Source organism: Cnephaeus nilssonii (assembly GCF_951640355.1).
Source record: "Cnephaeus nilssonii genome assembly, chromosome: 3".
NCBI lineage: Eukaryota > Metazoa > Chordata > Mammalia > Chiroptera > Vespertilionidae > Cnephaeus > Cnephaeus nilssonii.
The window spans coordinates 14,198,797-14,215,314 of NC_137074.1; the positions used below are offsets into that span (position 1 = coordinate 14,198,797).

Below are 16,518 nucleotides of genomic sequence, written 5' to 3' on the forward strand. Positions count from 1 at the left end.
TGAGATTTTTCTCCCACAGGCCATACAACACACCAGAGAATATAGCTAATTATAAGTACTAACTAGAGGCCTGGTGCACAAAATTTGTGCACAGGAGGGGGGTCCCTCAGCCTGGCCGGCAACCTTTCCAATCTGGGACTGCTGGCTCCTAATCACTCCCACTTGCCTGCCTGCCTGATCGCCCCTAACCACCTCTGCCTGCCTGCCTGATGCCTCTAATTGCTCCCCTGCCTGCCTGATCCCACTAACTGCTCTCCCCTGCCGGCCTGATCGCCCTTAACTGCCTCTGCCTTGGCCCGCCACTGTGGCTTTGTCCAGAAGATGTCCAGTCTAATAAGCACATTACTCTTTTATTAGTATAGATCATTAGTAAGAAACATTGATATGCTCATTTTTCTAAAACTGTGATTGTCAATATTGTAATTATCAATATGTTAACAAATTAATTTAATTTAATATGGACTGTGCTTTAAAAAAATTAAAAGCCAAAATATAAACATATAATATTACTTTGAAAATAATAAATTGTCTGTAATCAAAGGAGAGATAAACTGATTAGTCCTGTAGAAGTCAAGAAAGTCTAAGGAATTTTAAGAATAAGAAAATGGGATTAAAAAACTGGATGATCATTACACATCTGAATAATTGTACTCTCATGTCCTCTTCTCACATTTAAGGGAGTATATATTCTTCTCTCTCATTGCTACACTAGATGGAGGTCTACTACCTAGGAAAGTTGGACTAAGGACTTTAGACATTGAAATTCTAACATGTGGAAGTATGGAGTGGATGTACTGGATGAAAGATGTGGGAATTATCTGACACCCTCTGACACAAGCTGCTTTTCCATAGAGCCCTGGTGGCTGGTGTGTTGATAGTAACTGAACAGCCTCAAAAAAGAACGCTGACATTTTCTGGATCTTTGCTATGGAGACATTAGAAGCCCACGTGATCACAGTGCTTGAAAAGGCCTGTCTTTCCAAGCAGAACCTACTGGTGCTTTCTTCTCACTTTGGAATACACACATCCAGATGTGGATCACCAAATAATTGCGGTAAGTTTCCTATGGGAATAATAAAAAATAAAACAAATAACAATGACAAAAAAAAAAGTCAGGGAACAAAAAAACTTTGAAAATAATAGATATCTTTACAATGATGCCAGATTTAAGAGGCCACACTGCATGCATGAAATAAGGAATGACAGAGAATTAAGGATTTAGAAATTTTAAAAATAATACATAAACTGAAAACTATAATAAAGTGTTGAAAGAAAAATTAAATTAGAACAAAAATAGAAGTAGAGACAATGAGAGAGAAAAGACCTAAAATTAATCCAAAAAAGCCAACATTTGATTAAGAAATTCTAAAACAAAACAAAGAGGAAAATTACAAAAAAATATTTGCCAAAATCATTTTACTACTAACAGGCATAAATAACCAGGTTTAAAAGTTAAATGGTTCTTCGATGCAAATAGTAGAAAAGAACCCTTCATAGGCCAGATACAACCCTGCTGCATTAAAAAAAAGTGTGGGGCTGAGGAGAGATGGGAGAGCATCATGAAAATCTCGAACACAGAAATAACTAGATTCTCCTAACTGAGGTATTGGTAGAAAATTCCATACATGCAATATTTTTTTTCCTTATTAGTGTGGAGCCCTCTGTCTAAATCTACATAAAGGATAGCAAGTTTGCAGTTTTGGAGTATTCAAGTGGGGAAGATTCTTCATTTCAAGAGGACTGCAGATGCCACTGAGGTTAGGGCAACATTTTAAGGATAAAGGAAGGCACCAGGAAGTAGCATCTCAGTGGTTGCACCAAAAAGTTGTTCAGCATTTGATCTACTAATCTTCACTCTCTTTCAAATTAAGCTTCTATTCCAAATTGGTTTGCTGACCCACCAGGCACAAGCATATATTTTATAAACCCAAATCTATACTTCAAAACACTCTTGGAAAAAATGCTTATTGAACGCCACTTCTCCACAAAACTGAAAATGGCTTTCTCTACCATAGAAATTGATCTTTCCGTCCGATTTTAATTAAAATCGAACTTTTACTAAAATGGGAACCTAGATTAAAAGTTTGAAATTATATATAATAATAAAGCATGTACATAACCTTAATTATAGTGTTTATAAACTAAATATAATAATGTTAAAATTACCATCTATAGATTAAATTATACGTAGTGTTATAGCCAACAAAGCACCACTGAGTTTAGTGGAGCTATGCAATGAAAGGACTGAAAAAAAAAATCCAACTGTATAGCTATTTTCAAATTATACTCAGCTATTACATTCTTCAATAAGTGACAATCCTAAGAATTTAAAAAGTAAAAGTTACAAATGAAAGTTCCATTTAGAAAAATGCTATTCTTTTCAAAGAAAAATTGTCTTCTTTATTTTCAGAAACAAAGTTTAACTCCACTATACCCACACATCCAAATAAAGCAGAACACCTAGTAATTCTGGTTGAGATTCAAAGGACTGCTTTCGATGTGTGAGTCTAACTGGCTAAACCTTTCACAAATCAAAAGAAATAGATTAAGCTGTTTAGGAGGAATGTTTTCATGCTCTGTTAAAAAGAACTTGATATTTTAAAATATTAACTTTTGTTCATTTTTACTTTGAAAGCTGAAAAATTAGTAGTTGTTTTACAAGATTATTATTTTCCCTTCATTTGTGCCCAATGAGGTGTCTAGAACATGCTTACAAAGTATTGAATGATATGGCAATGAATGTGTCATGTAAACCTCCCAACCAAAACGTCTTGCTACACCTGCAATACATGTTTTTTGACTCAAAATTATACAGCAGAATGACTCACATTCTATATTTGAGTAGTATAAGTTGTTAATACCTTATTTGTTCACAACTCTACAGATTTTGAAAATTAGTTTGTGTCACATCAGTTGTTGGGAGAATCAGGAAAGCTTCAGCTAAAAGTTAAAGAAGAATATAATAATATGTCCAGGTCTCAATTGCACCCTAAACCTAGGACCAGGTGCAGAGTGAGCAGGTGAAATTCAGAAGAAATTAATTAATGGGTTATTTAGAATCAGAATCCACTAACAGGAAATTTTTATGCTAACATTTTCTTGCTAAATGGCATTGCAATCAGGCATGAGCTAATATTTATTTCTAGGTGGTGATATCAGCAAGTAGAAGTCGTTACATGAAGAGTATATAACAAATTAGAGAAATAAGGACAACTAACTAACATTAACTAAACTTATGTAAATTAGAATAAATAAATGAAGCCACTTTAAAGGCAAAAAAGAGTCTATCACCACATGCACCTATCTTTTCAGAAATTAAACCTAAATCTTCTAACAAATGCCTTAAATCAATGTGTATAATTATGTTTGAAAAAATCTCTTAAACTTTAGGGTGAATGAACAGCACAACTATAACCCACCAGCAAAAAAGAAGCATTTCTTCACTACTCAAAAATGTATATGTGCTTTAAAATATGTCTTCAGATTTCTTCTCTGGGGGAAAATGATGCGAGAAATCTGAGACTGGGACCCTGGTAAGGAGCTAGAACCTGGAAGTTCTTGGAGAGAAGTAAAATTATGAGCTATAAACATGAGAGAGAGAGAGAGAGAGAGAGAGAGAGAGAGAGAGAGAGAGAGAGAGAGATGCTGGCAACTAAAACTTTGTCCTTTGTCTGGCTTGCAGTCCACCTGCATCTCCAGGGACAAGTACTTAGCTATCTGTCCCCAGAAAGTACAGGTGAAAACACAGGACACCCCAAAAGAGCTACACAGCACCATTTAAGAGGTATTTGATTCCATTCCATGGAATTTGAAACATGGGGTAAATAATGATTGATTGGTAATATTTCTGACATTTCTATCTAAAATCTCTATTCACTCTTAGTAAAAGCTAAACAAGCAGGTGCCCACACCGATGAGACTAGAATGACTTTATCTGTTCTGTCTGCATTGACTACTAGAATGATTCTGCACAGGAACGCGCATGCCATTTACAGAATCCTTATACCATACATGCAAGGCTTAAGGCGGGGTCAGTAGAGGAAGACAGGATTCCTGGAGCAATCATTTCCTTACTGTTTTATGCTAGACTTTTGGACCACTCAATGTAGTTCTATGACCCAAACAACCAAGTCCAAATCTCATAATTCATTATTATTTTCTACGTAAGTTCCTTCTTAGAGTAGAAAAAAAAATCACATTTTCACAACATGATGAAATTCTACCTAAGTAAAAAGTAGAGTTATAAACTGTTTTAACTTCTCTGAGTTAGCTAATTCTATACTCAAAATAGAATTAGCTAACTCAGAGATTGATTGAGTCATGATTGGTGGCAAAATTTGAATTTTCAAAATGTAATTTTGAAATAAAGTTTATTAGGCAGAATAATTTTTATAGATGATTTCATGAGTATATATGTAAGACATTTTACACTATGAGTTTCACACCTACTAATGGAAGAAATATTAATAAGTGAAAAAACACACATTTCAGATTATTCAGTCATCAAATTTCATGTCAGCAATTGTTTTTCCACCACCAAAAATTTTAAATTCTAACTTCCCTCCCTCCCTAGATTTGAACTTTGGTGATTTTTTGCTACTCATCCATCCTTACTAAGGATAGAAAATTTCCCACTATTTTTTAAAGTTATTTTCAAAAAGAGAATGTAAAATGGGTGGTGGACATGTTTTCTCAACCCTACCATATTAAAAGAAAAAAAAGTACATTTTGAAGGAAAATAAAAAGCTAAGAACACAGTAATACTTAAGATCAGCTTGAATTAATTCACATACTTTAAAATCACTGACTCACTTTGAACTCCATGGGAGCGTACTATTTTCCAGGTTTCTGATGCCACTTCTTTGACATCCACTTGATAGTGATGGATAGGCACACCTCCATGGGAATCTGGCTTGTTGAAAGAAATTTTGGCTGTGGTCTGTGACAGCTCTATAATCTTCACCCCATAGGGACTGGATGGTACATCTATGAAGGAATAATCACAAAGAAAATATAACCTAATGTAGATGGGCATTGTACAGATGATCTGTTGTGGAATTGTGCACCTGAAACCTGTAAAATTTTGTTAACCAGCATCACCCCAATAAATTCAACAAAGCTGCTAAAGAAAAAAATATGTATATATTTGTGAATATTTTAAAGTGAATTAATGAATTCATAAAATGGGATTGAGAGACATGTGAAACAACTTTCTAAAAAAAAGACCTATGTTATTCTGAGAATTAGAAATAAAGGAATGTTGCTGCCTATAAACTTAATAATTTGAATTACAAAGCTTGCATAAACTGCTGAATAATCTGTCTAAATTGCAAGAACGTATACCCTAATCAATCTTTACTAACTGAGCAAGCAAACTATAAAACATTCAATATCACATTTCATTTATTGAGGAAATAATTTTACTTCTTACTTTTCTCTATAATACAAGCATTTTTTGGCATTTGAAGAAAACAAGTTTGTGAGAAAAAGGATGGAGAGGGAATGCAGGTATAAATAAAACATAACAAGAAATTATTTTTGAAAAATTAGTATAATCTCTTGTGAAAATATAAGCTTTGTGTGTTTTTTCATTAAAATTGTATTAATAATTTTGGGGCAATAGTTATGTTTAGAGAAAATGCCATTATGAACTAAATAAAACTATAAACTATCTGATTTAATTTCATTTAGGTATTTAATTAAAATAAATTGTTAGTTGAGATATTTAAGTTTTAATTCATGTATTTAAAAAGTAACAATAGCCCAGCCAGTGTGGGGAGTGCAGGAGGCAGCCGATCAATGATTCTCTCTCATCATTGATGTTTCTATCTCTCTCTCCCTTTCTTTTCCTCTTTTAAATCAATAAAAATATATTAAATAACTATAAATCATTCTTATGTATGTTTTTGTTATCAGTATATTATATCATTTTCAAACACAATAAGGTATCCTGAGTGGAACTTTACTTTTTTTTCCAATATACATAACTTTATAAAATGCTATCTGTAAGGTGAAACAAGCGAAAGGAGAAAATAACAAATAAAATGTCTCAATAAGGAAATTTATGACACCTCTACTCCAGAAACCTGAAGAATTAGAGGCACATTAAACATTAAACATATCTCTTTCTGCCTCTCAATCTCTATCTTTCTTTTCAATATAACATCAAAATAATCATAAAGTTTGTTAATCTACACTAATAAAAGAGAAAGATGCAAATTGACCATACCTTTGCGACACCCACCAGCCAATCAGTAGTGAGTATACAAATTAACCCAACAAAGATGGCGGGTTAATTTGCATATGCAGGCGCTTAGTGGCCAGGGGCAGGATGCAGGCATTCCTCACTGCCCCAGATGCTCTGGGCCTCTGGGCAGTGTGGGAAGGTGGAAAGGCGGCTCCAGGGTGGAGCAAAGGCGGTGCCGGCAGCCAGGGGAAGGAAGGCCCATTCTTGCACGAATCTTCGTGCATTGGGCCTCTAGTTTACATAGAAATCAAGAGAAGGCTGAGACTCAGAGTGCACAAAGGAAGAATTAAGACAGACAACCAGAGCAAAGAAGGGTGGTTAGGGACCAAGATTAAGATCATTCACACTCTCATATTCCCAGTCACTATATATGGATGCAAGAAATGGACGGTGAAGATAGGGAAAAGATTGATTCATTTGAAATATGATGCTGGAGAATAGCTCTATAGTACCCTGGACTGCCAAATGATAAGCAAGTGGGTACTAAAGCAAATTAAGCCTGAAACATTTTTGGAGGCAAAAGATGACAAAATTGAAGTTATCCTTCTTTGGGCACATTATGAGAAGGCAGGGTTCTTTGCAAAAGACAATAATGCTGTGAAAGATAGAAGGCAGCAGAAAAAGAGACAGACCCAATATGAGATGGATTGACTCCATGAAACAAACCATAGGCATGTGTTACAAGAGCTGAGCAGGGCTGAGGAGAAGAGGACATTGTTGACATCACTCATTGGTAGGGTCAGCCGGAATCAGAGCTGATTCAATGGCACATATGTTATCTACACTAATAAAATAGAAATATTCATATTGACCATCACTTCACGACACCCACCAGCCAATCAGGAGTGAGTATGCAAATCAACCTCATTGCCACCATGGAGATTGATAGCAGGGAGGAGGCAGCTCCTAGCACAGCTGCTTGGCAGTCGCCGAGGTGTGGAGCAGGCAGGCCCCACAGAGAGCAGAGAACCATGAGGAGCGGGCTTAAGCAGTCAGTAGGACATCCCCTGAGGGCTCCTGGATTGGAAAGGGTGCAGGTCAGGCTGAGGGACACCCTCCCTTGTGCATGAATTTCATGTACTGGGCCTCTAGTATAAATGTAAAAATAAATTTTCTATTTTATCTCTAGAATTAACTTTATAAAACTAAAAGAAATAAAATGATTGAAAGTAATACAGTAAATTTCCATCCAGGTATAATCAAACAATCATATAAAAATTTAATGGCTATCAACAACCAAATGTGCTGTACTTGCTGGAGTTAAAAGAGAACATTGTAGATCATATAAAATATGCCTTATAAATGGTACTGGGTAAGATCTTGGAGAGCAGGTTCATGACATTTTGGGCATGAATGTTGTAAAGAAATGCAATAGTGTACATTCAGCTCTAATTACTAACAGTAAATTCTATGAAGTGCATTATTTTAGAACACTGAGGTTTGGAAATAAATGTGTAGAATAGTGATGCATCCTAAAGTCATCTTGCTATTAAAATCTTATTTGGAAATAAAAATTTTAATTATTGAAATACTTTATGTATGCTGTAATACATAAATATCATGATTATCATGTTTCTTTATTCCTTAAGTTATAACTGTAGATTATTTTCATCAGTAAGTTTGATCTAAAGTTTGCAGAAGAGGCAAAAAAAATCACACACACACACATACACAGATTGTGTGTGTGTGTCTGTGTGTGTGTGTGCTGAGTGACTCTCTAATGTCAATTAGGTATAAGTCAGGAGTGGGGAACGTCTGATCCATGGGCCATATAAGGCCCACGGAATCATTTGGTTTGGCCCTGCCAAGGCATTAGGGTGAGTTAATTAAATGTTTGACCAAATATCGCAGGCTAATTTTTAGGTTGATAATTTTGTATAGCCCACAAATTACGTTATAAAAGTCCAAATGGCCCTTGGCAGAAAAAAAACGTTCCTCAACCCTGCTCTAAGTGGATATCACAGTAATGATGATCTTCAGTGTGATGATAAATTTCAAAAGGAAAGGTGCTAAGTAATGGGAGAGAAAAAGAAGGTACGAAGGTACGATTCCTCTTGAGCTCCCACCTTTTTAAAATATATATTTTTATTGATTTCAGAGAGGAAGGAACAGGGAAAGGTAAAAGCATCAATGATGAGAGAGAATCATTGATCAGGTGCCTCCTGCATGATTCACCCCCCACCCCCCCACCCCCCCACCCCCCCACCCCCCTCAGGGATCGAGCTTGCAACTCAGGGAAGTGCCCCAACTGGGAATCAAAATGGAAACTCCTGGTTCATAGGCCGATGCTCCACCACAGCCTATCCAGGCCGGGGTGAGCTCCCACCTTTGACCATAGGGCATGTACATGGTCCTTGGTTCTTACACTGTAAACAGAAGTAGATACTATTTGCTAAGCTGTGTACCTCAACATGGTACACCTCCACAGAAATAGGAGCCTCTTTATTCGTAGCACAATGGTGCTATCACCAAACTTGGGCCAGTGGGTATCTTTCCCTAGTCAGACAGTCTATTTTCACAGCTGCTGACTGTTACCTGATTTTCATTTAGATTTAGTTTGTGTTGGCCTCTTCTTTCTATTGCCTGACTAAAAGAAGAAGTATGCTCATGATTTGCAGCTCTAGTATTGTTCCTAAACATTTTTTTACATTCTAATTTGATGACTACTGAGTTATTACATATTTATAAATGCACACATACATATGTACATGTTACACTGAGAAAAGTGACTAGAATATACCAAGTCCTCAGGAAATATATGATGAATTAAATATATATATTTCAGAAATTAAAAACAAAGATACAGAACAAGTACAAGTGAATAGTGTCTGATAAGCCTAGAACTAACATCTCGACATCTTCTCCCCACTTTCTCAGTTGTTTTATAATCATATTCTCCTTCATTCAATCTGTCATGTACATGACTATTAATTAATCTCACAGTTATTTTCATCTTTCCTGTATCACAATTCTTGTATCCATCTCTTCCTTCCTGTCTCCGCTATTAATTCCCAAGCCCAGGGCCTATCTGCCTCTGCCGGTAATGCCATCTGTGGCTGGCAGCTTCCTTTTCTATTGGACATAGCACCAAATTTCAACCCAGATGGTGTGTCAATGCAAAATCAACCTTTCTAGAGCACCACTCTAATCATGCTCCCTCCCTGAGCTGGGGATTCAGGGGCTTCCTTTTCTTTACAATGGCAAACTTATACTTTTTACTTTGGCTTTCAAGATCCTGAATTATCTAACCTCATTGGATATAAGCAAACAGATCATACTGTAAAAGACTATCAAACATAGTCCAATGCTGCAAATGGGGCTTGTGGTTATTAAATTTCAAACACAATGCTCCCATCATTACTAGCAATATTTTTTCTAAGCTAATTCTTAACACTCCCCCAAAGCAATAATTAATGAATGCCACCACCCATCACTGAATAAATAAATAGAAAATTTGTGAAAATTTTCTTTAAAATCAATAAAATGTGCATTTCTTTATTTACTTTTTTTTTTTCACCTCTACTACTGTAGGATGAAGAGCCTGGCTATGTATCATCAGAATTTACGAATCCAAGTCTAGCCTTGCTCATTTTGTCAACTGAAACCTTGGACGAATCCCTTCATCTTTCAACCAAATTGTACCCTACCACTGGATGAACCTATATTGGAAGTCTGCCCTCCTCTTTCCCATGTTAAACCCACTATATCTAAAGGGCTTTTTTTTTTTTAATTTCAGAGAGAGGGGAGAGAGATAGAAATATCCATGATGAAAGAGAATAATCAATCCACTGCCTGATGCACGTCCTCTACTGGGGATGGAGCCTGCAACCGGGGCATGTGCCCTCCTGGTTCATGGGTCCATACTTAACCACTGAAGCATACCAGCCATGCTAAAGGGCATTACTTTTCCTTGTCTCTTCTCCATAACATGGCATCATCAGGTAGTTCTTTTTTTCCCCCCCTGTTCTTCTCTGTTGGATTTTTATTCTTTCTTCTCTGTTTCATTATCATGAACTGTAATGATTTTTGTGAAATGGCAAACTTTCTTCAGTTTTACTATCTTCTCAGGCAAAAAAAACTCTTCTTTTGTTTCCCTGTCACACTATTTGAATACGTTGTTCCTAATTTCTGCCCTGACATCTTTACTTCTTCTGGGAAATTGGTTTCCTGAAATGCTGGAAAGCTAGCAAGTAAGGCAAGGTTCAGAGTTGCTGACCAGCTCTTTCCCCACTGATGAGGACGTGATATTGCCAACCTTAGACCAATGGGAAGAGTTCGATATTCGTAAACCTATCTTTAAGTGGAAGTACCAAAATGACTATTCTTTTAGAATGTTGTCTTAAACTTTATCCTAGACTTTTTCTATTGACACTTCACATTCATTTCTATCATTTAAGCTACTCCCCTTTATCACAAGGAGTAAAAGGCTAAAATCTTCATTTTTCAGACTCACCTGCTATGGTTAGTGCCATGGGATGAGATACTCATGGAAGGATGAGAATGCTGAAGGTATGTGAATGCCTTTCCCACTTTGCACGAGGACAAAGCCTGTAGATGTGAATGACAGCAGCAGCCAGACTCCCTACTCCGCAGTCTAGTCACACAGTTCCTGCAGCAAGGTGGCTGAGATGTCCTTAGAGGGGTAGCTTGGCAGCAGGACTTCCTGACTGCTGGTTAGCAGTTTTAGTTTTGACCTTGGACTTCACTTGTGGTAGTTTGTGACCTTAAAGCCAGAAGACTAGTGGCTATCTCTTGCCTGCCCTTTCCTCTGACTGTCCAATGCTTTTGTAACCACCCAACTCTCTACATTAAATATTTTTCTGCTTACTTTCTTAATATATCTCTGCCTAGTAAACATATTAATGGAATTATCACATAAAGGATTCAACTTCCTAGATTTAGTAAGACCCTACTCTACAAAGTGTCTATTAACTGCATGTGCCTTATAGACTGTGCTGAGATGGGTTGCATCTACATTTGCTCTGAGTGGCCACCTTATTTCCAATAAAATTATATATATATATAATTTCCTGAGTCAATTGTCACCTTAGTCTAACATTATAGCCAATCTGTAACACATCTGAAAACCTGTAAATTCATCCTTATTTCACTACCCTTCTAGTTTTCTCCAATTCCCAAATCCAAATCATTTTCTATTGATCTATTCTCAGCACTTGATCACATGTTTAAATTGCCTCCTCACAAGTAGTTATACTGACTCTCTGAATAAGTGCTTTTAATTGTATTTGTTCATATATTTTTATGTATTGATTAAACTAAAGTACTCAATAAACCTGTCTTGATTATATCATTTTTACCTCTAATATTGTCCATTAAAATACAAATTTCCTCTTGAGGTATCAATGAAAATTATTTCCTCATACAAACCCAAGTCTTAACCGTTCTCAGAAGTCATGGATTTCAATAGACCATTATTAACTGGGCATATTAAATATGACTCATAAGCAATTCAAGTAAAACACACTAATTATACATTCAATAATGCATCCAAATCTGAGCCCGGCAACATTTTATGTTGTAGGATAAGCATAAGACAACAATCACTCCTCCTATGGAAATCATATTCTAATTACATAAAAGTAAATATAATATATGAATCAGTTAATTAAGTACCGGTCAAAAATTAATCAAGGAAGAGAAATTATTTTAAGTGTAAATAAAAAGGACAGTTGAGTGTTGTAGTTTTTAATATGATGGACAAAAATATCTCTGCTAAAAAGAGCAATATTTGACCAAGTACATGGATGAAAAAGGTGAAGGGATTGAGAAGTACAAATTGGTAGTTACTAAATAGTCATGGGGATGTAAAGCTCAACATAGAGAGTACAGTTAATAATCTTACCTAATAATAGACAAACATGTAAATTGACTGTACCTCCACTATACCCACCAGCCAATCAGAGTGAGTATGGCAGTTAATTTGCATACACAGGCACCAAGCGACTGGGGGCGGGTGGGACGCTTGCGTCATCGCCATGGCAACGACGCAGGTGTTCCACCTCACCCCCAGTCTCTCAGGTCCTCTGGGCAGTGTGGGAAGGCAGGGTCGGAGTGGAAAGAGGTGGCTCCAGGGCTGGAGTGGAAAGAGGCGGCACCGGGGCTGGGCCGGAGTGGGAAGGCGGTGCTGGCAGCCCATTCTAGCACAAATCTTCGTGCATCTGGCTTTTAATATTGTAATAAGTATGTATGAAAATATTGGGGGACAGTTTATAAAGTATAGGTTTGTCTAGCCACTATACTGCACACCTGAAATGAATACAAAATAATATTGACTTCAAACTGTAATTTAAAAATAAAATTAAAAACTAATTGTTTGGGGTATAAATAAATATTGATATAAAAAAGAAAATATTAGGGGGAGAAAAAAGTTCATAGGAAGATGCGATATGCTTAGAGTGTTTAAAGGAGAATGTCAGTCTGGGGAGAGAGCTCCTTTCTGAAACAGCAAAGATTATTTTAGGATATTTTATTTATTTATTTTTATTATTATTTTTTATTTTAGTTTATTTATTTTATTTATTTTTTTATTATGGTATCACATAATTGTCCTCATCCCCCATTCCCACCCCAAACCCCTCCCCATTATGCCCCCACCCCCCTGTTGTCCGTGACCCCTGGTTAGGCTTATATGCATGCATACAAGTCCTTTGGTTGATCTCTCCCCCTTTCCCCCACCCTCCTCTACCTTCCCTCTGAGGTTTAAGAGTCTGATCGATGCTTCCCTGTCTCCAGGTCTGTTTTTGTTCATCCGTTTATGTTGCTCATTATTTCCCCTAGATGAGTGAGATCATGCGATACAAAATTTTTTTTAGGATATTTTAGTTTACATTTATATATTTTAGGCTATGTGGAAAAACATAAACATTGGCTATGTTGAAATCAGTCTCTAAAATGCTACCAAAGCCCAGCTCGCATGGCTCAGTTGTTGAGCATCAACCTATGAACCAGGAGGTCACAGTTTGATTCCCAGTCAGGGCACATGCCCAGGTTGCAGGCTCTATCCCCAGTGTGGGGCATGCAGGAAGCAGCCAATCAATGACTCTCTCTCATCATTTATGTTTCTATCTTTCCCTCTCCTTCCTCTCTGAAATAAATAATCATCAGAGAGAGGCAAATCAAAATGACAATGAGTTACCATCTAACACCTGTCAGAATGGCTATCATCAAGAAATCAACAAATGACAAGTGCTGACAAGGATGCAGAGAAAAAGGAACCCTTGTGCACTGCTGGTGGGAATGCAGAATGGTGCAGCCACTGTGGAGAACAGTATGGAGTTTCCTCAAAAAATCAAAAATGGAACTCCCATTTGACCCAGTGATCCCAATTCTAGGAATATATCCCAAGAAAACAGAAACACCAATCAGAAAGGATATATGCACCCCTATGGGCACAATTTACAATAGCTAAGACTTAGAAACAGCCTAAGTGCCCATCAGCAGATGAGTGAATTAAAAAACTGTGGTACATCTACACAATGGAATACTAAGCTGCTATAAAAAGGGAGGAATTCTTACCATTTGCAACAGCATGGATGGACCTGGAGAGCATTATGCTAAGCTAAATAAGTCAGTCAGAGAAAGATAAATATCACATGATCTCACTCATTTGTGGAATATAATGAACAACATAAACAGATGAACAAAAACAGATCCAGAGACAGAGAAGCATCTATCAGACCGTCAAACCTCAGAGGGAAGGTAGGGGAGGGTGGGGGTAAAGGGGAGAGATCAACCAAAGGACTTGTATGCATGCATATAAGCATAACCAATGGATGCAGACACCAGGGGGGTGGGGGCATCAGAGAGGTGGGTTTGGGGGAAGGACACATATGTAATACCTTAATCAATAAAGAAAAAAACTGTAAACTATAAAAAAGTAAAGTTAAAAATAACATTACCAAAAGTGTTCATGATAAATGGATCATGTTGCTTTATGATAAAAACTCCAAACTCCCCTTGCTGTTTACTTGATATAAAATAATGATGAATGGTTTTAAGATCTATAATTTGATCTTTCACTACCTTTCTATTCATGTCACTATTACTAATCCCTTCCCACAATATCACTCTCGAGTTCTCTATTAAGTGCCTCAATTCTTTACCACCCACCTCTTTCACAGCATGGCACGTTTGTACAGTCACATTGATTTCTTTTTCCATCTTCCCTTTTCTTCTTCACTAAACCTGTTTCTATTCATTCTTTCAGATTCAACTCAAAAGTTGATACCTTTCATGAGGGGAACACTATGATTGTCTAGCCACTGAGCTATATACTTGAAACAAATACAGATTAAAATTGAAAGAAAAAAAAAGTTCATAGTAATTTGGAGCTTTTCCCAAGAAATCCAACCAGAATTCCATTTTGTGTCCCCAGGAATAAGATTCAGACTTCTATTGCAACCCTTTTTTATACTCTTATTTGTAAAGACCAGGTGCCATATATTATTTATCTTCATACTTCTAAGATCTAGAACAGTGCCTGGCATCTTCTAGAAACTCACTCTATATATGTAGAGTGAGTGAATTAACATATAATTAGGAATTGATGAAAGTATGGATTCCCTAAAAATAATGTCTCGCTATCTTAGTTTCCTTTTTTTTTTTTCCCCCAGAGGAGCATGGGAATTAGGATATTAAGGGGATGACACAAATAGATTCTGAAGACACAAAAGTTTGTCATGTATTTTCTGAACACAGAAAAAGACACACTAGTAGACTTTTCCAAGGTAAATAATAAAGCCGGTTATGTAAAAGAAAACTGGTTTCATATTCAGTTGAATAAAGTGTTTCCAAATGAATTAAGTTTAACCTGCTTCCAAATTTTATGGAACAAGTGTCTGGATAAAATGCAGTCTAGGGACAAGGACAAATAGATGGACTATAATTCCATATCTACAGAATTCCGTTCAATTGACCCAGCTTAACCTCTAAGCAGGTCTCCATTCTCGAAATGACGTGTCTAGGCTTATACATGACTTAGGTGAAAATACAGATGAATGCTTCATGATATTTGTGAGTTAAATTAATCTTGGAAAGAGCGCTAAATCATTGGATTTGACAAGGTCTTATAGGTTAAAAAGATCAGCCCAAACTGACTAGATGAGATTAAACGGGCTAAGTATAAAGTCCTGAACTGAGGTTTTTAAAAAATCAATTGCAAAGCATAGCACATGAGACTTCACTGAAGAGCAGTTTTTGTGGAAAAGGTGTAGGACAAAACACAAGAAGGAAAATAAAAGTGATGAAATGAAATGGAATTTTGTATATATAACAGGTATATAGTGTTCAGAATAAGTGAGGCCATTATAGCGTTATCCAATTTCATTATGCATTGGTCTACAATGTCTAGGTCTATGCATTATATTTAAAGATACATCAACAAACTGACTTCTACCCCCAAAGAAGAGTGACCAAAGTGAACTATAATTTGGCTAGCTGACATCCGTTGAGTACATGCCACGTGCTGGTGCTTTGAATGCATTTTCTCACTTAGTCCTCACAACAGTCTTATCAGGTAGATCTTGGAATGGCTAGTGGGGCACTAACACCCCCTTCAGACAGGACCTCTCTCCCCAGCGCTAGATGTGCTGCCTGTTGCTAGCCTACAGCCCAGTCCCTGCCCTAAAACTGCACAGGAAAAGGTGACTTTATCAGAAAAACTGTCAATTAAAGAAGGTAAGATCATTGTATTAAGGTTTCATACGAAAAGCTTACAGTGAAAAGGTGAATATAACTATCATGAAATAAATTAAGAAAGTTAAGAAAATAATGAATTAAATTATTTGATGAAGTTTAGAAGTTAGAGTCAAAGTCCTTTAAGAAAAAACTTCTTACAAATGTACATATAAATAAATATACAGAGTGCTTTGTCAGATCCTGATCTATTGGAAGGAGAAAACTTTAAGGAAGGAACCAATTAATCATATGGTTGCAGTTCAATTTACCTTTATGTGTTCTACATTTTTAATTTGCTTAAAGATATATACTTAAATAAAAAAGAATGCATGTTTCCTACCTAGAAATTAAAATTATCACCTAGAAGTTGCATCTGCCTTTGCTCTCTCTATATCTAACTATACTTGTACTTCACATTTTTGTGAAAAGTTAATATTAAAAATGGTTATCAAATACATATGGGAAATATCTTATTTCCCTTTAATTAATATAAAAAACAATTTTGATCCAACACATTTCATTTTTCTAGAATTTGCTTGAATAATGGTTTATTTATATGCTTAAATGCAGTCTTC

General features: G+C 36.3%; 1 protein-coding gene across 4 annotated transcripts in view; it reads right to left on the bottom strand.

Moving 5' to 3' along the window:
* NCAM2 (neural cell adhesion molecule 2) overlaps positions 1–16,518 on the bottom strand; it is a gene marked incomplete at both ends in the record, with an annotated part of 396,277 nt that overhangs the window by 54,207 nt on the left and 325,552 nt on the right. For all 4 annotated transcript variants that reach the window (XM_079767352.1, XM_079767350.1, XM_079767349.1 and 1 more), the window contains one exon: positions 4,813–4,986. In XM_079767352.1, coding sequence (XP_079623478.1) covers positions 4,813–4,986 — 174 coding nt within the window. The remainder of the gene's footprint in view (positions 1–4,812; positions 4,987–16,518) is intronic.